This window comes from Paramisgurnus dabryanus, chromosome 6 (genome assembly GCF_030506205.2).
Source record: "Paramisgurnus dabryanus chromosome 6, PD_genome_1.1, whole genome shotgun sequence".
Classification (NCBI taxonomy): Eukaryota; Metazoa; Chordata; class Actinopteri; order Cypriniformes; family Cobitidae; genus Paramisgurnus; species Paramisgurnus dabryanus.
The window spans coordinates 35,314,501-35,339,095 of NC_133342.1; the positions used below are offsets into that span (position 1 = coordinate 35,314,501).

Here is a 24,595-nt window from a genome sequence, read left to right on the forward strand (position 1 = left end):
AAGTGTGAAGTATATTTGCTGCTTTTCAACACATATGGTCATTATAATGCAGTGCGGAAGATCTGGAGGCAGATACACAAGACTTTGAAGCTCCCACCTGGATTTGACCAGCACGGTATGTGTCATTATTTTGTTTTTGATCTTTATTGAATTTAATACCTCTACAAGTATCTACATGACATTTTAAAACAATTTTGAACAATTGTGTTTATGAAATCAATAGTACAGCTCCAACTAAACAAACATGGATGAGATGCAGCTGGAGAGACTCTTCCCGCAGGTGGACAGTCTGCTGGAGATGGCTCAGCTCTTAAACTCCCTTAAACAACGAGGATTCGACTCCATGGAAGAAGGCAGCAGTCAGAGTTACTGCATTCACAGAATCGGAGACATCTTCATCGCACAGGTGTGTCATATATTTGCTGCAGTTTGTGCATGAATCACTTTTGGTGTTTGAACATTGGACTTTCCAGCCCTAAATAAATATGTTTAAATATGATGATTTGTATCAGATTTCCCCCTGCTTACAGGATCTGCTTTGATTTTAGTTTCTCTCCCTGTGTGCGTTTAGTTCTCAGGTGAATTGAGAGACAAACTGCAGTACTGTTATGGAGTTTTCTGCAGTCACCACACTGATGCAGTCCACTGGTACAGATACCTACTGCTAAACAGCAAGAAGTTTCAGAGTTTCATCAGAGTAAGAATGAACTCAGCCTTTTTGTTGTCAAATTTTGAGAAACGTAATGTGCTGGAGTCAGGTAACAAAAATAAAACCTAAGAAAATTATTTATTATTTATAAGTGTGTGTGATGATCCCAACCGACAATAAAGTTTTCCAGCTATGCCCAAACCGCATTGAAAAAGCTAAGGTTTTGAAAATGCATGTGTACGCGTGGACAGGGCCTAAAACTAATGACTACAAACATGGATTTTCATCAGGCGTTTTTAATAATCAAATAATCATCAGTCAATTAATCACTAAGTATGAAATTAACTCTAACACTGCTTCAGTGTTACTTTTAAAACATGCTGGGGGTTCCCATACGAACACAGAGCGATGTTAAATTTACACTGAGGATTTAAGTAGTCAAAATTAGATTTAGTATGTCACAAACTGTACCTTCTCCATCAAGGGGGTTGTACAATAAGATTCAATTTTTATACCTTTACTGGATTAAAAAACATTAAAGGTCACTTTCTTCCTGATCGCATTTTTCAAACTTTAGTTAGTGTGTAATGTTGCTGTTAGATAATAAATAATACCTGCAAAATGATAAAGCTCAAAGTTCACTCCCAGATAGCAAAATTGCTGTGGCCCAGATCTGGTTCACATCTGACACCTTCATCTGGCCCACCTTTGGCATGGAATGATGGCACTTGAGCGGTCCACCTCTTTTTTCCTGATCTTTACCACAAGCAAACCATAGAAACGCCACATGTCAGCCAAACACAAAGCAAATAAAGCAGATCTGGCCCAAATCTGGGTAATAGTTAATTTAAATTTTGTACCAGATTCGGCCCAGATCCAACACCATTCTTTGTGGCCTTCACTGGCCCACACCTGGCATGGATTGATGGCACTTGTGTGGTCCACTCCTGTTAGACACGTCTCCCCCACGAGCAAGCCAGAGTGATGCCACAAACAGAGTATGAATCTCAACCATGGTGACAATTCAATTAAAAACTTCATGCTGCAATGCATGCTGGGTATTAACAAATTACAAATCTCATTCAGGACTCCCAGCATGCACTGCGACATGGATAAATAATTCACTTTTTACAATTTGCTTTGTCACCATGGTTGAGATTCATAGTCTGATTCTTGATGTTTGTACGTCCCAAATATACAACGTCTATTTTTTGCCAAAATTTCTAAAACACCTTAATGACAAACTGCTGTGAAAGTGGTGGATCTCATATACAACATTGACAGAAAAAAATCTTTTGTAAATCCTTTACTTAGATTATGATTTTTACCATTATATACTAACACCACAGAATTGCACTGTTAACTTTGCACTACCATAATAAATGTGTTTTTTAAACACAAAGTAAGGTAACCAGAAAAAAATGGAGAAGTCAATGGTCCAACTAAAACAAACACCAATCACAATAATGGTGACTTAAAATTAAACAAAGCATTAAAATCTAAACCTAATAAGTGAATTGTGTTTTCTACAGCAATATTTTTACTGAACATTCAGAAATAATGTTTTATAACAGTATTAAAATAGTAAAATGCAATTCTTCTCTATCATTCACATAACAAGCAAAAAAGTCAATATAAAAAACAGTTGTTGTTTTAAACATTGTGTTAACATTTAAATAGGACATTCATAATGTTTGACAATGGTAAAATGTAACTTTCCTCTAACGTTCAGACAACACAGAAATGTTCTTAGAATGTCAAGAAAACTGGACACTTTTTATGTTGGCAGAAAGTTTTTGGGAACGTTGGGAACTTTCAGGGAACGTTCTTAGAACTTTTCTCTGTTAGCTGGGTATTTGCTTCAGACTCACACACATATGAGCCGGTGCTTACTGTGCAATATCTTTGCCAAAACTGGCCCTGATGCGTCTTTATACAGCTGGGCCACATTTGCTACATCATATGTGGGCCACTTCAGATTCACACCAATATGAGCCGGTGCTTACTGTGCCATATCTTTGCCAAAACTGGCCCTGATGCATCTTTATACAGCTGGGCCACATTTACAGCGTCATATATGGGCCACTTTCGACTCACACCCACATGAGTTGGTGCTTACTGTGCCACATGTTTGCCAAAACCGGGCCGGATATGTTTTAAAAGAACTGGGCCACATTTACTGCATCATATGTGGGCCACTTTAGACACAATCCCACATGACCAGTGCTTACCGTGCCATATCTATGCCAAAACTGGCCCAGACATGTTTGTAAAGAGCTGGGCCACATTTGCTGCAACATGTGAGGGCCACATTTGTTTTTTTCCAAGATTAGCCTGTGACTGCTGTGCAGCATTTTTGCCAAAGGTGGTCCATATTTGTTGTTTGATATTTGGGCCATATTCACTATTTGTCGGATGGGCCACTTTTGGTTCATATTCAGATGACATGTTGCCGTGGGCACCACATCTTTGCCTTAAAAGGCCCACATATAATATGATATATTTGGCCCATTTTTGCTATTTTACATGTGAGCCACTTTAGGTTCACTTCCCTTTTATTCGGGCCATAAGAAGGCCAGCAGTGTCGCATCTTTGCCTGAAGTGGCCCACATGTGCTTGCTATCTGGGCTGCCAGGCGATATATTTTCTTTAACAGAATTGGCCTTTCAAAGCCTACAGCGAACAGCGGGTTTGGACTACAGTCCTCTACTTCCTGCTTTAATGATGTCAACAAAACATTTTTTTTTACTAAACTCCGCCCACAGGAATACGTCAGTCACCAGCTTTTGCTCAAACAGCAAGCTGCTGTCGAATCACAACACACTAAACAAACGACACAATCAGAACTCGATACGTATTTCTGAAAGAGGGACTTCATAGAACAAGGAAGACTCGTTTTGAGGACAGTGAAAACAGCGCTATACAGATGAGTAAATTGTGTGAAAAATACTGAGTTTTTTTACACGTGAAACATGAACATGTGTTATATTGCGCACTGTAAACACAATTATCAAAGCTTCAAAAGCACAAGAAGAACGGGACCAAGAGGCAAATGTTTCAGCTATTAATTTTGTTAATTTTATCTGACATCAAAAAATAAAATCTAGCTGTTTATAATGCGAATCAAATAAATATATCTGATAATCTGGGAATTAAGATAAATGTTTGATCATTCTAGACTCTTAAAAAATGGGATAAATATAGCACTAAAAGCTCGTAATCATAGGGGAACCATTTTTAATGCTATAGCACATATAAAGTACCTATGAAGAACCATATGGGGAGGATATATCATCACTATAGCACCAGATATCGTTCAGCACAATAGGGTTCTACGAAGGTGCTACATAGGTGCTATATGGCACTTAAAATGGTTCCCATATGATTACAACCCAGTGAACCACTTTTAGTGCTGTTTAGATGTAAGTCAGACCATATAATTGTAGGCAGTTGATATGCCAATACTTAACCCTGGTAGGTGGAGTTAAGTGGTTCATCAGACCAAATAATCAAAGGCAGTGAATGCGGCAGTGCTCAACCCTGTAGTTAATATTAAGTGGTTTGTCACACTATATAAATGAACCAAAAGGCAGACAATACACCTACTTAATCCTGGTTGTAGATTTGAGTTAACAAAGGATACATCAAATTGTACTTGTAGCCGTTATTTGTATAGTATAAGCGTAAAGTATAAACGGTTTCCCAGATGAGAACAAATGACATCAAATGCAAATTACAATGCAAGTCAGTGAAAATCTATTTGTACATTGTTCTTTTAATGTCATTGTTTAATGTTTTGTTTAAAATGACTTCAGTAAGTGTAGGGCTGAGGTGTAACCGTCTTTGCAGGTAAACTTTGATCTCACCTAAGCAAAGCTGCGAACGTTGAGTACATAAAAGGTCCAGCATTGCACACTTAAATTTTCAGTAAAATGAGTGCATCATCCGGGTACTTAAAGTACACTTTCTGTTTTGGTTTGTTCAGTGTGAACACACGTGCACAGAAGTGTGCAATTTGGGATGCACCTAGTTTATATTTTTCTCACAAGAAAAGCAGTATGTGAAATGGGATTTAAGGCTTGATTGGCTGTTTCAGGTCAGGTGTTATTAATTAGGGTTGGAACTGAACTGCAGGACTGTGGACCTCATTGGAGACCTCTTTTCTAAACCATCTGGTGTTGTAGGGGCAATAAAATATTTTAAACATTTTCTTCATAATTCACAAACCTAGCCACACCTGCATTATCATAGGTTGTATATTCATTTTTTACCAGTAACCTAGAGATAAAATGTATAAATAAAGTTTAAATATGCAGTCAGCTAAACCAGTGGTTCTCAAAATGGGGGTCGTGGCCCCCTGGGGGCCCTGAAATGGTGCCAGGGGAACCCAGTTTAATGACATTTTAAAAACGCTAATTTATCATAAATTCTGTGTAATTAAAGCTCAGAAAAATAATGCTACTATACCAACACCACTACATTATATAATTTAACATGTTATACATTTTCTTTGGGGGATAACGAAGGGATGCACAGTACACGGGGGGCACATGCCGGAAAAGTTTGAGAACCACTGATCAAACCTTTAGACAACAGAAGAAAAATTCTGTACATCCAAAAATGAACTTTCATTACTCAAAATGATTGTTTTGTTAATTAAGAATTGGAGGCTGAGTGGAGGAATTTAATTTTATTTCTTAGCACTGCATTCTTTCTGTTGTCAGAAAATATGCCGGCTGTCCATCATACGAAGATTGGGAATACCAGAGATTATTCTACTTATAACACATTGCATCACTAACTATCAAGTGCTTGTTGAACGTGTCATTACATACAGTCAAGGTATGTTTATGTCCTGTTTTATATTAACTTTTATCTTGTTTTTTAGACAGTTTGACCTTCGAAATGAACAAGTCATTTTATGTAAGGCAAATTGTAGGTACTTTCTTTTATTCATTTAAATTATAGTTTTCACCCAATTTGTATTTAAAGGTGACATAGAATGATTGAACGGGGTATTTATCCTTGTTCTGTGATATAACATGTAAACAAATTTTTTTTTGTTTGGGTCTGTAATGCCTTAGAAGCTTCCTAAAATCCTCTCTCAGATAGCTCTGTTAGGGTGGGGGATTTTAAACAAGTGGTTTTGCACCTATTTGGCTCCCCCTACTGGCTTAACTTGCAATCTCATATCTGATTGGCTGACTTTGCTGCCACTAAAAATGTAGCCAATTATTTTAAAGTGGAGGGGCAGTGAGATGCCTGTGATGTCATAAGCATCAGTTGTTCAGATTGGGCCGTTTTATGGCTGACATTTCTAAAAGAGGAATTTCTATGAGACTGAGATGTTTAGCTTGTCTACAACTTTTTTTATGTTCGTGAATGCGGGTAGACTACCATTATTCAACAAAGACAAGGTAAAAATGGTTTTTCATTCTCTGTCCCCTTTAAATACAAATAGACTACATTTATGAAAAAACATGGAAACGTCTTGATTACTGATGTAACCTCCATTGCCTGATGGAAGGATTGAGATGCTGTCTCAGTTTAGTGAAATGGTATTTGTATGCCACTCTCCAAGACCTACAGGTATATACAGGTGCTGGTCATATAATTAGACCATCATCAAAAAGTTGATTTATTTCACTAATTCCATTCAAAAAGTGAAACTTGTATATGATATTCATTCATTACACACAGACTGATATATTTCAAATGTTTATTTATAGGGGTGGGACAAAAAAATCGATTCTTAGATGAATGGGCCGATTCTGAATCGATTCACAAATGTCAAGAATCGATTCTTAATTTACAAAATAATAACGTCACGTTATCAGAACCAAAAGGCAAAACTTAACTGGGGGAGCGGTGATGCACATGGACAACTTAAGAGAGCGCGCACTGCACGAGCGCATAGCGCAGCTTACAAGAGCAGAAGAGAAAGAACACTTTAAATGCTTGTAGGATTATACTGCATATATCTCTACATTGAATTTAGGGCTCTCACCATTACTCTATTCTTGTTGAGGAGCTTTAAAAAAATCCTTGAGTACATGTCGAGTACTCCTTAAAATAGCGGAGATGCGGTTTAGTGAAAATTACAGCAGTATCAGAAGCATACAAATCAGCGCTACGCTGCCTCTCTCTCTCTCTCTCTCTCTCTCTCTCTCTTCTCTCTCTCTCTCTCGTTTGCTCACTCACACACATGCCGTGCGCGTGGATCACTCCTGCGTGAGGAAATAATGTGCATCCTTGTGAATTTTGGAAGTTAATAATAATAATAATACCTTTATTTATCCAGGTAAACTGTTTGAGAACCACTTCTCATTTACAAACATGACCCAATTGCAGTGGCCTGGCAAAACACATTTGAGAAGAAAGGCGCAGCAACTCAAAAAGACCTGCGTGTTTCACAATTACTCTAAAAGACCATAATGACAATTTCGCGCGTGGAAGTTAACTTATGTGCGATCTACCGGCATTGCCTTTGCGATCTACGTATTGGACACCCCTAAACCATCCGCTGACTGTTTAGATATAACATGAATATACTTCTGTAAAAATATGCACATAGTTTGTTATTCAGTCGCTGGGTGCGCTGCATTATACAGTAATACTGCCAATCACTGTGTATAATGATGATGATTAGACGCTTAACGTTAGTCAGTTTGTGGAAGTTAATGCCAGTTAACATATAGAATTAATATGTCACGTTTAATTACAGAAACAGGACATATATGTACATAAGAATGACATTATTTATTAAAGTACAGTATATGACAGTTCAGACTAGTAGCAAAAGCGCAAACATTAACCTGGCTTCAATACTATTACGTCCGTTGCATTCTCTTCTCCTATTTTCTTACCAATTTCGCGTCGGTTTAGGGTTAGATTTACATAATGACATCCCTACCCAAACCTAACTCTAACCCCAACGCCAGGTGACAACTGTTTCTAACCCCAACGCCAGGTGACAACTGTTTAATTTCGCGTACACTGTTTAATTTCGCGTACACTGTTTAATTTTGCGTAATCTAACCCTAAACCGACGCGAAAATGGTAAGAAAATAGGAGAAGAGAATGCAACGGACGTAATAGTATTGAAGTCCCCAGTTTGTCAAAAAATGACGCGAAAGGTATACCCTCCGCGTCACATATTGACGAATGGTCAAGTGTCGTCAAATATTGACGACATGGGGTGAGACTGTGTTATTGAGAGCAAATGTGACGTAATGACGTCACAGATATGCAAATTAGTACGTCAAGAATCGATTCTGAATCGAATCGGGACACTAAGAATCGATTCTGAATCGATTCATGAGGGTCCAAGCGATTCCCACCCCTATTTATTTATTTTAATTTTGATGATTATAACTGACAACTAAGAAAAATCCTAAATTCAGTATCTCATATAATTAGAATATTACTTAAGACAAATACAAAAAAACATTATTTTTAGAAATCTTGGCCAACTGAAAAGTATAAACACGACAAGTATGAACAAGTACAGCACTCAATACTTAGTTGGGGCTCCTTTTGCCTGAATAACTGCAGCAATGCGGCGTGGCATGGAGTCGATCAGTCTGTGGCACTGGCACTCAGGTGTTATAAGAGCCCCGGTTGCTCTGATAGTGGCCTTTTTGTAATAGTGGCATTGTTGGGTCTGGCACATAGCATCTTCCTCTTTGTCAATGATTTTTTATAGGGTTAAGGTTTGGCGACTTTGCTGGCCATTAAGGACAGGGATACCATGGTCCTTAAACCAGGTACTGGTAGCTTTGGCACTTTTCAGGTGGCCCATATTTCTAAAAATCCTTTCTTTGATCTTAAGTAATATTCTAATTTTCTCAGATACTGATTTTTGGATTTTCCTTAGTTGTCAGTTATAATCATCAAAATTAAAAGAAATAAACATTTGAAATATATCAGTCTGTGTGTAATGAATGTATATAATATACAAGTTTCACTTTTTGAATGTGATTAGTGAAATAAATCAACTTTTTGATGATACTCTAATTATATGACCAGCACCTGTATTTGTTGTAAGGAGCATAGATGGTGTTCCGGCCAATTTAGCAAGCAGTTCAGCTGTGTCCAAGGAGAGACACAAGGTCTTGTTTTCTCCATTAGGGAATGCAGGTTAATCCTAAAGAGGCCTCTATATAAAGAGAGAGTATTTATATTTACATATATATATATATATATATTTGTGTGGGCATGCAAATTCCACTCACCAATTCTCACGTGACTGGCCTCTTTAGGATAAACCCCTAATGTCACTACATTGACACAGCATTGAGTAAGTGACAGATAACAAACTCGTATTAACACCTGAAAAGCGTTTAATTAATTATGTCACGTTTGTTCAACAGTACATCACATTTGAACTTAAACCAATGAGCCATTACATTATATGACCACCTGCCTAATAACCTTTATACCACGGGTCTGTTGAATGCTTCATTCTGATTGGCTGAAAAGTGTTCACCATGGGTGTTGCTTATTTTTCTTTAAACCGCACACCCAACCTTTTAAATGTCTTAAAATATGTACCAGAGCAATATTTTTGGTAACAGTGGTATAAGTTGAATAATTGACTGTTTTTTGAACTATTTGAACCTTGGGTGTGCATTATTTTCTTATAACTAAATGGCCCGTTGTCAATTATTCTTTACCTTATACCACCACAAAACAGGAGTACTGATTCAATATGGTGGCGAGAAGGTCTTCTGGGATATCTTGCATACTGTAAATGTTAAATTGGTGAATTTGGAGGCCAAGGCATTAACAGAAATTAACCATATGTTCCTCAAACCCCTCCTTACCAATTCTGGCAGTGTAGCATGGCACATTATCATGATGTTAATGAGCATCACCAGCACGAAACACAGTTCTAAACACAGTCTGTACCACTGTTTGGTTGCCAGATGCACTCATTGCTGTAAGTTGGAGGTGGTCATAATGTAATGGCTTATAAGTGTACATTTACTGTCTTTACTTTCTTGGATGACAGAAGATTAAACAGAATTTTTACTTCTTTTACGTCTTATTACTCAACCTGTTGACAGCTGACTCAGAGAAGCACAGGGAACTGGTACAAGGTCTGGAGCTGCTTAAAGACACCATAGCTAAAGTAAATATCCCTGTGGACGAGTTTGAGAACGCAGCAAGACTGAGGGACCTGAGCAATAAACTAGAGCCTAAGTCCCAGGTGAAGATGGCCCACGGTCGAGTGTTTCGCAGAGAGGACATGTTGCAGGGCGACAGGAGGCTGCTGTATGAGGGGATGCTCAACTGGAGATCAACATCTAACAAAAGCAAAGGTCATCACTGTACCACTGACAATCTGTTTCTAGAACACTTTTGATCTTGTTGAATCTGACCTTACTAAGCCTAATTTAAAGGGGTCCTATTATGCCCAAGATGTAATATTGGTCTCAGTTGTACCCCGAATGTGTCTGACACCTCATAAATCTATTCATTATAACATGCCCAAATTGTCCCTATTTGAGTATAGCAAAACCACATTGTTTCACGTGTGTACCTTAAAATGCAAATGAGCTTCTGCTTCCCACTTCCTTACCAAAATGTGGCATTCTTTTTTTAAAACAGATGGTGAGCGTTTTCATAAATTAATGACACAGATCTGTTTTCTGTGAATACAGTCTGAGAAAATATACCTTTAGCCATATTAGTGCTAAAATCTGTACAGTATATATGCTAAATACATTTTGTATAAAGTAATGCTTAATTGAATATATTTTTGAATTTGATAATATATTTAGTCTTAAACTTAAATTTAAAGTTTAAAAAGCTTAAAGTTAAATTTTAAGTTTTTTTTAATAGTCCTCATTAAAATAACAATGTTCCACTGAGTTAACACTTTACACTGATATCAAAGTAGTTGTTCACCTCAAAATGAAAATTCTGTCATCTTTTTCTCCACTAATTGTTATTTTAAACCTGTATGACTTCTGCAGAACACAAAATAATATATTTTGAAAAATATTGGTAACCCTAACACTACTCCCCCATGAATTTGACTAATGTAAGTCAAAGGGGGGCCAACAGTTTTTTTTTTAACATATTGGCTCTTTTTTTACTCTCCACTTAATTCATTGTTCCTTTATTTTATCCACAACTGTTCTCTCTTTAATATACATCTTAATTTTTTCTTGTTGGATTTCTTTTTAATGTCATAAAAATAAACATTCTTTCACACTCATCTCTTAATTCATCCAGGATAAATACAAATTTCATCCAGGATATGTTCCTGGATCTCAAACCCAAGATTGACATCTCGTTGCAGGGCTACAAAGCTATTTTTACATAAAATACACAATATTTCTGTAAATTACATATTTTTCTATTATTTACCACAGAAAGCACTGTTTATATTGCACTGTATATTTAACAGTATAAATATTTTCTTAACCTTATCTTAAATAACTTTATATTAAAACGTGGCACTGAACTAACACATTAAATTCCTGAGTATGAATGTATTAATGATAATACATTTTCTGCAACCAGGTAGTGTTTCTGTTTTGATTTATTTAGAATTTTTTAAGTTACAGACTTGACTTGGTTATGTTCAATCTCTGTAAAACTGAATAAGGCTACTGCTCTATGAGTAACTTAAGCACAGACACAGCAAGCAAAATAATGATATATAATTCATACAATTCTTATATTGAGATGAGTGAGCTTCATAGCATACAGTCTTTTTTTGCACCTTTCTCTTTTCTTAACCTGGGCACTGATGACTCTATTTTTAATCCGTGTTTAGTATGTGTTACATCTTCATCTCTACAGTATTTGAGGTGTTGCCATTGAAGCTGTGACTTGGCGTGAAATAACCCCGCGCAGCTCTTTGAGTAACAGCTGAGTAACACCACAGACAGAGTAACATCTTCTCTAGACGAAAACTCCAAAGTCCCGACAAGATTAACTGATTGCATGGTGGCAATGATATGATTGACGTGTGGTGCATATGAGCAATTTAAATCCGATCACGCATTCAGTTTACTCGCCGTCACGGAGAGCGCGCTCATGATTGCGTAGCAACGAAAGACGCGCTACCTCTCACACGCTTTGGAAGGGAAAAGAAAGGTCTATAGCACGCGTTTTTAACCGTTTACATAAATAATCAAACGAGCAAGTTGACAGTTCTTGACGAGAGATTACAGTTCGGCTGTAATAGAAAATATTTTAACAGATTAAAATTAGTGACGCCCATATTATAACAATCGGGGCTTTACAAAATAGGTCCGGGGCTCAAGCCCCGCTAGCCCACCTCTAACGCCGCCCATGGTAACAAGCTTGCTTTGATACTATGTTGGTTTGCATTGTCCCTGTGAAATAAATCAAATGAATGTAAACTTCAGAAAAAAATTCACCAAGTCCATGATTACAATTACATTACACATTACACCCTAATATCACACACACGGATTCCAGAAAATCACTGGAAACGTGAACGAACCAAAATCAAACCATCTCGAGACATACAGAGACTTATTGCCTGTCAATGTTTTAAAATCTCTGTGCGTAAAGGCCTATACATGCTCACAACATCTATTGTACAGAATAGATTTTACAGCAGATTATAGTTTTTCGAAATGATAATAAGGACATAATAGTGATCGAAATCAGAATGCACTGTAAGTTAACTCATGATGGACCGGGTAAAAGTGAATCTGAATGACCAGAACTACAAGCGTGAACAGCGACCTAGAAAAGTAAAGTAAGTGTACACTCAAACATCAACATTACACACTAATTGAAGTTGAAAAAGTGAAAAAGCATAATAGGACCCCTTTTTAATTAACCTTCAGGGTTGAAAAGCCTGCAGTTTTACTACACAATTGGGCTTATTTTAAACTGTTGCCACGGTTGTTTTATCTGTGATTTGAAGAGAAAAACATGCATATTTTTATACTGACTAACATTTGAATCTTTCATATTCTCTCAGATGTCCTTGTCCTGCTGTTATCAGATGTTTTGCTGCTGTTACTTGAGAAAGATCAGCGACTTACCTTTGCTTCACTGGTGAGATTTGACAAATGTCTGTTTAAGTACAGCACATACTGTATGTTGTTATGCCTTTCATTGTAACAGTCAGGTTCTGTTCCCGTAGGACAATCAACCTCCAGTGATCCCACTTCAGAAGCTCACAGTGCATGAGGTGGCTCACGACGAAAAGGCTCTGTTTTTGTTCACGGCCTCCTCCGACCCTCCAGAGATGTACGAGTTTTACACCTCCTCTGGAGAGGTGCGCAGAGCTTGGAGAGACCAAATCTGGAAGGCGGTGGTGTGGTGCGTTCCATAGAGTCAAAACTGTAAATGATTGTAAAAATGTAGTTTTTACACAACAAATCCAAACCATGTGACCCATGTGCTGTTAAGTAAACACATACTGTACGACTTCCATACATTTACACAAATCTCCAAACATTTACTGTTTTTAAAGGTAGTTATTAGTAAAGGGTAAACAGCTTAATACAGATAGTATTGCCCAGGGCTGGGTTTCCCGATAACGATTAAACTTAGCACTTAAGAGCGCTTTCTACGAGCTACTTAACGAACATTCGTTGTTCATTTACGTGCGTTTCCCAAAGATGCACGTGAAACGATCGCTCGCAGCTGGGTTTTAAGTGCTACTTACGAGTCGCTATCCGTTTGTCAAGTGCTGAAATGTCACCTATGGAATGACTCGAATTTGTAGCAGAATTTTGTTTAGGCTAATGATCTTTAGCCTTTGTGCACTAATATTTTTTATTATTGTTCAATTACCTTTTAAGTGTTTTAAAATTGTTCATAATGAAATATTCTTTTCCGTATTTAGTGAGGACTCGTCCCACTGCAAAATGCCTCCTGCATTTTATCTTATAGTTTAGAATTATTATTATTATTTGTAATATGTTATATTTATTATTAGGGATTATTGCATTGTACCGTAAATATTTATTTGGTTTCTTTAATCAGATGCCATACCCTTCAAAACATTTTTTTTTTACTGTAGCCTAGAGGAATTATAGCAGCAATTGGTAGGAACCATTTATCAATTTGCTAGTACCAACTTTTACCAAAATTGTACCAAATATGTTTTCCTTCTTTATTAATATATGTTTAGTCAATTAAATTTGATTTCTCCTTTTAATTTTAAATATATTATATTAAAGAAATTTAAACATATAAACAAAGAAAACCCCAATAAATAAATATAGCCTACATTTAAAACATTACATTATCGTTATTGCAGGAGTGCAATTTGCTGGTTGTCCTGCAGGTGACCTTGTAACACTGCTGTCTTACGATGCACTTATGAATGAACGATTACTCCAGAGCACTCGTAGATCTACGATGATTTTCAAGTGCTACGTAAGCTACGAAGCTTTTGGGAAACGGCCCGTAATTCTAAGATGATTCGTACGATCGTTTTAACGATCAACTTAGCCTTACGATGCTTTTGGGAAACCCGGCCCAGACGCTCACCCCAAACTTACTGGCTCAGCAAGAATACCTAAATCTTATCTCTCTTTGTTTTGTATATATTTTAAAATGTAATTCTTATGTTAATGAATATATGATTTTCCTTGCTAAAAGTGCTTAAAAAAAATCTATAACAATGACTGGTTGTGTTTCAGCTGTCCAGAAGAAGAGGAAGAGGAACCAGAAGAACTTTCTGAGAGAATCAGGAACTTTGCAAGTATATAATGCAAACTTGTGCTGTGTCTGAAATCGCATATTGTCTTAAGGAGGTACAGTAAATACTTAACAAGCTTATAATATAGTATAAATGTGTAGTATGAAATGAAATCCAGACATACTACATTATTGTCATTGTCATGTGACCTACCAGCATCAGTTGCTTTGCATCATTTTCATTTATACATCCTCTCCAATAGCCTCATGGGATAGAAAAGTGTCCATTGAATGCACACTTCAGAATTCAGCTGGAAGTAGTAGGTCATCCGGGTACTTTTCGCTTACTCTTTTATGAGTACTGATTCAGACATACTTCTTTTGTCACATACTGTTACTCTGTATATAGTAAGAAATTATACGGTTTTGGACGCAGCCACAATCTATCCATCAGTCTCCTTTTTTTTAAGCAAAGAGCAAGCGTCACATTTAATTGTGTTTTTTCTTGTTTGAATGGTGTTTATTTCTGAGCAGGTAATCTGTGTATGAGAGATGCCTTTATACAGCACCACCTCACAGAAAATCACAGGTTATTTGCCAGCATTGCAGCCTATGTGACAGGCGCTGATGACTGCTCACCATCTGAACACAACGCAGTTGAGTCCCTGCAAGGGGATCAGATTCTCACGGGTGCATTAAAGGACGGTAAGAATTGTGCTATAGAAGAAAAGTCATTTCCTTAGTAAACTAATCTTGTACATTTGTGCTATGGAATTGAGTTATGCTAAAATCATGCAGTTTTGCCAATTTTATCTCAAAATCTCTAGCACCACCAACAGGTCATTTAAAAAAAAATTACAACTCAAAAACAAAAGTTTTGTCCAATTTTCACAGAATTTGGTATATAGACTTTGTGGACACTCCTGACAAAAATGTAATTTATGAAATTATTCAATTTGTGACCAATCTATACTTGTATAACACGTCAAAATGAACACTACAAAATTTATATAAGACTGCATTTTCGGAATGGCCATCAATTTTCGGGGATAATGTGCAGAGGTTCTGTTACAGCAGAGAAAACCGCTTTTAGTAGATTAGTGGGAATAGGATCTAATATACATGATGACAGTTTAGATTTTATTAGTTCTGATTGCGCTTCTTGGAGCTAGTCATATGGACGACAGGTGCCACTCTCATGCCCAGATCAGGACTCGAGGTCTCATATGCACCAACCTGATCAGCACCACTGCTGCTAAGGATGCCATATACCCGAGGAGTCTCTGAAAACTGTTTCTGTTGAACTGCTGTTTCCTACCAGAAAAGCCTTCATTCAGGTTTTGTAAGACGAGCGGTCACATAGGCCAGTGGTTTTCAAACTGGGGGCCGGGGCCCCCAGGGGGTCCGCGAGATGGTGCCAGGGGGGCCCCAGTTTTATGACATTTCATGAAAAACATTTATTTATTATGAATTCTGTGTAATTAAACCTAAAAAAATAAGGCTACTAACTAAAAGCACTACTTTTTTGTATAATTTTATGTTTTTTTTTTATTAAAATGTTGAGTTTTAGAGCGTTTCTTTGTCACAAATTTTCTTTGGGGGGCCGCGAAGGAATGCACCATACACAAGGGGGGCCACACGCTGAAAAAGTTTGGGAACCACTGACATAGGCCAAGTCCAACACCAAGCAAATAAAAGCGATCTGCCCAGGGGAGAGCTTGATCTTTGTTTAGTTGACTTGAGGCCCTAAGTGGTTGAGGTCCAAAGCAGAAGGGCCCAATTGCACCGGTCGTTAATTTGACGTTGGACCAAAAATGAAAAATAAATTGACATCAAACCTTGACTTAATGACAGAATAAGGTGATAATTGACCGTTTAAGTGTTCTTTGCCAATAAAGAGGTACATCCGTACCTTGAACTGATCCAAACTGGATCACATAACCAAGACAGATGATCCCAAATGATGGGTTGTAGAGTATCTGCCATGCTGTAAGTCTACATACTAGCAGTGCCAAGGGTATGATTGGCTTCATCGTACTTGAGGTGGATGTGCCGCAGCAAGGATATCTGTGTTGTGGCCGGCCTCTCTCTATGGGCTCAGGTTGCAATGGAGCCACTGGTGGCACTCCAGGAGCAGAATGAGCATAGTTGTGCCTAGGCAAGATGTGTTTTATTGCTTCAGTCTGCTTCTCCAATGCCAAAAAATGCTGTGCAAAGTCTTCAACAGTGTCTGCCATAAATAGTGATAAGGGCTTTGGAGGGAGACTTCTCCAGGTGTCAGCATTCTGTGCACATAGATGTATTGCAATATCACGTTCCACCTGGGGAATTACAACATATTCCTTAGCCGCCCCATAGTTAAAGGGGCCATGGCATGAAAATGTTAGGATTGCCACTTTGTAGGTGTAAGCCTTTAGAGAGCCCCAATAGATTTGAAAACTTGATCAGACAGAATAAGTCTGACAGGAGATAAGAGGTCAAATAAAACTTCTATATCGCCCATGGAACTTGCCAACCCCGCTCTCCTGGTCAGTGGCAAAGGGGGAGCAGCCAAGGTGGATCCTTTGGGGAAACTTTTCAGACTTCAAAATCGCAAAAACAAAAATATACAGTTTTCAATCTTAAGACAATCGTTAAGATCTTAGTCAAAGTTAACCTCTATTACATTTTTTTATTGTCAGTACTGAAATCCTTGTGTGGTGATCTTGTTTTACAGTGGAGCATTTACAGAGGTTGTTGGTAGCATGTGAGTTAGACCAGACTCCCTCCACTGGTGAGGGAATGGATCTGGTGCCAGTGTCCAAGAGTCCTCGTATCTTCACAGGTTTCGACAATGATGACTACACATTACCTAGAAGTAAGTGCAAATCTATATTCATCCTTCCTAAAGTATACTATTTTTTTACTATGTTGTAATGAGAATGCAATGCTGTTAAATAGTGGACTGTTTGCAGATGTTACTGGGAGTTTATTGGAAAGAATGAAAGATGGAAACCAGCGGGCTAACTCAGATTCTCAGATCAGAGAGCTTTGTACTGAGGAGAGTCTGGAGTTATCGGTGAGCATATCACAGTCACTGATACCACACGTTTTCCTCTACTGTTACTTCCCAGCTAACAGAAAAAAAGTTCTAAGAACGTTCCCTGACAGTTCCCAATGTTCCCAAAAACGTTCTGCCAACGTAAAAAGTGTCCAGTTTTCTTAAAGTTCTAGGAACGTTTCTGTGTTGTCTGAACGTTAGAGGAATGTTACATTTTACCATTTTTAAACGTTATGACAATGTCATGTTTTAATGTTCACACAATGTTTAAAACAACAACTGTTTATTATATTGACTTGTTTAATTGTTATGTAAAGATAGAGAAACGTTGCATTTTATTATTTAATAAAACATTATTTCTGAATGTTCAGTAAAAATATTGCTGTAGAAACCACAATTCACTTATTAGGTTTAGATGTTGATGCTTTGTTTAATTTTAAGTCACCATTATTGTGATTAGTATTTGTTTTAGTTGGACTCTTGACCCTTGACAATTTGCTTGCTAGTTTCCCTGGTTGTGTTAACTTTGTTATAGAAGACAACATTTGTTATGAGCAATAATACAGCGGATATTTTTTGTCCAAAGTTTCTAAATATCCTTAATGACAAACTGCTGTGAAAGTGCTGGATCTCATTTATGTTATTGACAGAAAATAAACTTTTGATTTGTAAATTAATTAGGTGATAATCTTTGCCATTATGTACCCAATACCACAGAATTGCACAACTAACTTTACATGTTTATAACAAATGTGGTGTATTAACACAAAGTTAACACAACCAGAGAAAAAAATTGTAAACAAATTGTCAAGGGTCAAGAATCCAACTAAAACAAACACTAATCACAATAATGGTGACTTAAAATTAAACAAAGCATCAACATATAAACCTAATAAGTAAATTGTGTTTTCTACAGCAATATTTTTACTGAACATTCAGAAATAATGTTTTATAACATTTTTAAAATAATAAAATGCAATGTTTCTCTATCATTTACATAACAATTAAACAAGTCAATAAAATAAACAGTTTTAAACATTGTGTGAACATTAAAACAAAACATTGTCGTAACGTTTAAAAATGGTAAAATGTAACATTCCTCTAATGTTCAGACAATACAAAAACGTTCTTGAAACGTCAAGAAAACTGGACACTTTTTATGTTGGCAGAACGTTTTTGGGAAGGTTGGGAACTTTCAGGGAACGTTCTTAGAACTTTTTTCTGTTTGCTGGGTTATGGTTGCGCTTGTGTAATCCTGCTTCGTGTGACCCATTAGGCAGATGGGGAGATCATTCTAGAGAGCTGGAAAGTCAGTTTTCCTAAAGCAGCGGTGAGAGTTACTGTATTGTTCTGTTCTTCACTTCCTTAAACACATTTGGTATTTTAAACATAATCTCTTTTATTTCCTCAGCTTTATGAAACTGTAATTAGACTGTCACAGAAGCTTTGCAGCCTTCAGGTAATCCAAAATGCATTTCTTTTATTTATAGTTTTTCCACTATATTTACAGTATAGAGATGAAGACTCATGTCTTGATTACACGTCACTGAAATGCACAGACAAGTGTCTGCTTTGTTCTCTCCTCAGCCTGTAGTCTCGAATTTAGAAACCCATATCGAGGTTCAGCGTGCCACCATTGATGATTTGATGTCCCAACACCGGGGCAACACACTCATGGAACAAGAAAAGCATCGGAATTTGGAAAAGCAGCGGGAAGAGCTGGTCAACTTTCAGCGTCTGCAGGAGCAGTGCAGACAGGAGCAGATGCAGTGGGAGCAAGCGCAAGAGAAACTGAGAGTGCAAACAGAGATCAGGGAGAAAGAGCTGAGAGAGAGAGAAATGAAGTGCAGCAAGCAAAAGGAGCAGCTGGCAAAGGAGAGACATCAGCTGGAGAGGTGCAGAGAGGAATACCAGCAGGATCTGGAGAGACTCAGAGGCTCCATGCGCGCTGTGGAAAAGGAGAAAGAAAAGCTGGAGCAGCTACAGAAAAAGTTAAAGAAGAATGAGAACGGGTTAAACACTGGAAACCTTTCTCTGAAGAATGAAGAGATACAGGTTTGTGATTAAAGACTGAACTGGTCTTCAACTGCTGCAGATTTCATCATTTTTTTATTTATTATTAGCTACTTGCAGCTGTTGTTGTTTCCTTTAATATATACAAGGATCTTACTTTTTGTTGTTTCCTTAAAACGTTCTTTCCAATTTCACAAAATTGATTTGATTGTGCTTTTTTTGTTTTCTCTTCAGATAACTCCTCCTTATCCCACACTGAATGTCTCCAGCTTTGAAGAGAGGCCTCCACTGGTGCCACCACATGGGAAGAGCATTAGTGCTCTGCCCGTCAAGACAGATGTACCCCTCCACCTCTTTAGCACCACCAACCAATCACACAAAGTCATTGCAATTCAACAGCAGATCCCAACCGAATTGGCCAGCCAGCCGAAGGGCAAAGAGAAACACCGCAAACATCACTCACATCACCATACCAACAGTGCAGGTAAGAGCTGCTATAAGATCTCCATCAGTGTGTGAATACGCAAGTAAAATTCTGAGCTCATGTTGCTCATGTCTTGTGTGTTTTACTGGGGGAATTTTCTTAGTCATTTGTCTAAATGTACTTTCAAACTTTTAGCTGGCATAGAGGTGTCTCAAGTACTGCCCATCAAAGTTGCTGGAAAAGAGGGAAGCAGGTTAAGAGCCATGAGATCCAAGAGTCCTCAACAGCTCAATCCAGGTAAAAGCTACTGAATCTGTGTGCTAATAAGGGATGATCCCTGTAACACTCTGCAAATCTTATCAGTGTAATTTTCCGTTTTTGGCATTATCAGACGAAAATATTGAGCATCCTTAGTGCTAATGTATATACAGCTTTTCCTGTTGATTTTTAAGTTCTTCACTGTAAAAAAATCTGTAGTTTTTACAAAGAAATACTGCCAGCTGTGGTTACCAGAAAACCTCTGTAAAAAATACAACTTAAAACAGTAAACAACAACAACAAAGTTGTATGCATTACAGCAAATTTTTGTGAATTTTACAAATCTTACCTGTATACAGAATTTCTTTGATTTATTAACTGTTTAGAAACTCTTATTTTTTTAATGGTAAAATGCAGATCTGATTGCCAAAAAAAACACCGTAAAAATATATGAACATGTAAACAACTTCTTGTATTTCATTAACTAATATAATTTTATTCATATTTTAATATATGCACCACTATAATCCAGGTGATGGAACAGACAGCTGCACAAGGAAACAAAGTTTGCTGTGAAATTATTACAAATTGTTTTCTAATTATTTGCCAACAACTTAAAGGATTAGTCAATTTTCTTAAAACAAAATCCAGATAATTTACTCACCATGTCATCCAAAATGTTGATGTCTTTCTTTGTTCAGTCGAGAAGAAATTATGTTGTTTGAGGAAAACATTCCAGGATTTTTCTCATTTTAATGGACTTTAATGGACCCCAATACTTTATTGTTTTAATGCAGTTTAAAATTGAAGTTTCAACAGAGTTTCAAAGGACTCTAAACGGTCCCAAACGAGGAATAGGGGTCTTATCAAGCGAAACGATTGTCATTTTTGACAAGAAAAATAAAAAATATGCACTTTTAAACCACAACTTCTCGTCTATCTCCAGTACTGTGATGCGCCAGTGAGACCTTACGCAATACATCATCACGTCAAGAGGTCACGGATGATGTATGCTAAACTACGCCCCAGTGTGGAGAAAGAGGACCGTTCCGACATGTTGTGTGTCAAATGATACAAATTAATGTCTTTGTGTCAGTTTATTGTTTAACATGGTCCACAAATGTTCGTTTCATATATGTAACACGTGACCTTTCTACGTCATTACGCAATTACGTGAGGTCGCGCTGGCTCGTCACAGGAGATAGATGAGAAGTTATGGTTTAAAAGTGCATATTTGTTATTTTTCTTGTCAAAAATGACAATCATTTAGCTAGATAAGAACTTTATTCCTGGTTTGGGATCGTTTAGAGTCCTTTGAAACTCTGTTGAAACTGCTAATTTAAACTGCATTTATTGGGGTCCATAAAAGTCCATTAAAATGAGAAAAATCCTGGAATGTTTTTCTCAACAAAAAAAAAATATTTATTCTCGACTGAACAAATAAAGACATCAACATTTTGATTGACATGGTGGTGAGCAAATGATCTGGATTTTTTTAAAGAAAATGGACTAATCCTTTAAAAAGAGACCATACACATACACAGAGATTGTATCATACAAACAAATACAAAACAACATCAGGGTAAGGTATTACATCGCTCAGTGTCCATTTTACAGACACTTAAATAATGACTTGATGAATGAACATTAATGATGAAATAGAGAGCAGTCAAAACACAAGTATAACTGAACTACAGACAAAATCTTAGATGAATATTAACTGTAAATAACAGATAAACACATTCAATCGCTCAAGATCTCACCAGAGGAGAATTAAACACAAACCCTATTACCATCTTCACTTATTACAAAACAGTTTGACTTCATTTCTGTCATACATTTATATAATCTCTTATTGAGAAATAACAGAGGGTTAGATGATGATTTATCAAAAATGTTGTGTTTGAAGAACAACTTTTGTTTTTTACTGTAAGTATTTACTTTTACTTTAAGTATTTTTTTACATAACTTTTCTGGTAACCACAGCTGCCAATATTTCTTTGTAAAAACTACAGATTTTTTTTTTTTACAGTGTAGACTTCCACAATCTACCTGTCATGTTTTTGTTTAAGGAACATACTTTGTAACATGACATGATTGAATTTATAAATGACTATAGTTGTGAGTGAATTTAATCACTTGAAGAACAATTAAATTAACCAACTTGTTCTCATATAACCTCAAACTAATAAATATAATAGCTTCAACATGTAATGTTGTAACACTGAGTAGTGTTTCTTTGTAAAAAAAACAAATGCAGAATAAAGTTTAAACAAGTCAATTACACTATTTTAAGTATTGGCTTGTGATAAGCTGACAAAACGTATAAAACATAGTTGAATTTTTTTTCATAAATTATGTTGATTTGACAGAAATGGTGGGTAATATTGTGTTTAAAAAAAAGGTTGCAGTTAATCCCTGTCTTCACAGCTATGATAATTTGCACGATTACTCCCAACAGTTTAGCATCTCTCATTAGTTAATAAGTTAAGGAAGAGATTACATCAATAATCAAAATCAATATAAACATTTCATTAGTTTGAGACAAATACAATTTTTGCAATAATTCTCACATGTGATGGCACAGAGAGAACGTCACTAAGTGTGCTGAATTACTGCCATTATTTGTTTGAGATTTAAGAAATATCTTACAGTTGCCCCTGGTCTTTATTAATGTATCATACTTGAAGTGTTTCTGCTAATGTAAGTAAATGCATTGCTGTAATGTCTTTGCAGATATCCTCATTCATCCAGAAGAGTTATCCAGCGCTGTCCCCTGTCATTCAAACACAAGCAGAAAGCACCACAACAACCCCCCACACACTACACAACCAGGACACCGCAAAACCAAAGACCATTAAAATACAGATCACATTGTTTACTTTTAATGCCCCTTATCATCTGCAATCTACAGGTTTGATATACTGTGATTGTTTTTCCCTATCATGATGTAAACAGTTATGTTGTGGGATATTGTATTTGTAGTTATGAAACCATTTAGATTTTGGTCATAATTTTTAAATACTTGTTTTGTTTTTACTGTGATTTTTATTGTTTTTATAACACATTTAAAGGTATAGATGAAAAATAAGTAAGAATTGTTTTGATGAATGTTGACCTTTTATGTGTGGTAGAGACTCCGCCGTAACACATCTAGCCTTTATTATATATATATCTATGGGGACGACTACCAAAACACACTAGTAGCCAATCAGCAGTAAGGCGCGTGTCTACTAACCGACATCGTTGCCTGGGTTGCTTATGTGTGTGGCGGGTCTAGCAAAAGAGGGTCCAGATTCTGTTGGGGTAGGGGCGTGTTTGTTTAGGGGATTTCAAATGTCAACATTGACTTTCAGAGATCAAGGACCCTGCCTTTAACAACCAAATATTATTGATATGTTATTAAAAAAATGATACCATTTTAGTGAAATGTTAATTTACTTTCAAAGTTTTCTGTCTAGTTTCTGCACAGATGGAAAGATTTTTTGTACATGCATTGTTTAGATTTTGTAAACTGGAAAATAATGTTTGTGTAAGGGGTAAATATTTTATATAATGCTTCTCTAAAGACATAGGTTTTCCTTTAATATATGGGGATAAAGCTCCTAATATGTCCATGATCCTATATTGTAAAGAATTCATTTAATTTTAGCTTTTGCCTTATATATGTAAATAAATGAGTCACAGATCACATACTGATGTAATGTAAAAACAATTTTTAGTTTTTGTTTAGGGAGAAGCTTAATTTTTAGGCAACATCCCAATCAGCTGATATCAAATAAGGGTTTTTACTTGGTTAGCTCACTTTGAAAGCTTATTTCTGATATGAACTAAAATTTACAGGAGTTGTAGAAGACTACCTGTGTATTATGTATCATGTTATGTATTGGTTTCTCCTCCTCCACATGCAGCAGGGGGAAGTAAACTATTACACACACATTACTACAGTCAAAACCATTTTACTGTCAGAAGACTTTACATTAGAAGTGAAAAATACCATATCTCAAGTCTCACATTATTTAATAGATTCAATTGTGTCTTACTCTGAACTTTTCAAGTAATGTTGTGTGTGGTTTTAAAAAATTAGTTTTTCTTAGCTTTTGTCAATTGACATGATCAAAAATGTGTATTCTTTTATTGTTTTTAATACAAATTAATACAATTTATTGTATTATGTGTCTTGCTTGAATGTGTTTTACTATCTTCTTGATTAGTATGTGTTTTCGCTTTGGACTTGATTTTTATTCTATACAGCACTTTGGTCAGTCTGGTGACTTTGTGCTTTATAAATTAAAGAACTAAAACATGTCCGGCCCCCCTCCCCAATAATTAAAAACGGCCACATTCCCCCCTCCCCCAATATTGGACGTTTTAACAGGGCTCCAGACTGCGCCTAGTGGACGCAGTTCTACTAATATGAGTAGTACTATGAAAAGTTGCCTGTTTCCACTTTTGTGTCTTTAAACGCTCGTTTTTTGTGGTCGACAGCTTATAAAAACTTATTTACAGATTACACTTAAAAACAGAATAATACCTAAAAGCTGCTGTGTGACAAGGTGTACAG

General features: G+C 36.6%; 1 protein-coding gene across 2 annotated transcripts; it reads left to right on the forward strand.

Moving 5' to 3' along the window:
* Positions 1-6: 6 nt before the first annotated feature.
* Positions 7-24,113, forward strand: LOC135767364 (rho guanine nucleotide exchange factor 18-like). 2 transcript variants are annotated; one of them, XM_065277038.2, is made up of 17 exons: positions 7-115; positions 224-406; positions 572-697; positions 5,374-5,491; positions 9,718-9,972; positions 12,624-12,700; positions 12,789-12,967; positions 14,299-14,360; positions 14,831-15,001; positions 17,013-17,153; positions 17,251-17,354; positions 18,613-18,666; positions 18,748-18,795; positions 18,924-19,391; positions 19,584-19,833; positions 19,969-20,070; positions 22,768-24,112. In XM_065277038.2, exons 2-17 carry the CDS (start codon positions 245-247, stop codon positions 22,890-22,892), a joined length of 2,442 nt encoding a protein of 813 aa, XP_065133110.1. In that variant the 5' UTR covers positions 7-115; positions 224-244; the 3' UTR covers positions 22,893-24,112. The 2 variants fall into 2 exon arrangements, with proteins under 2 accessions (XP_065133110.1, XP_065133111.1); XM_065277039.2 differs by having other exon boundaries at positions 54-115; positions 229-406; positions 22,768-24,113.
* Positions 24,114-24,595: the final 482 nt, after the last annotated feature.

Coding starts and splice junctions, on each gene's coding strand:
- LOC135767364 (XM_065277038.2), top strand. CDS start 245: ATGGATGAGATGCAGCTGGAGAGACTCTTCCCGCAGGTGGACAGTCTG. Junction 14,361..14,830: donor GAGAATCAGGAACTTTGCAA/GTATATAATGCA, acceptor ATTTCTGAGCAG/GTAATCTGTGTATGAGAGAT. Junction 17,355..18,612: donor AGGAGAGTCTGGAGTTATCG/GTGAGCATATCA, acceptor GTGACCCATTAG/GCAGATGGGGAGATCATTCT.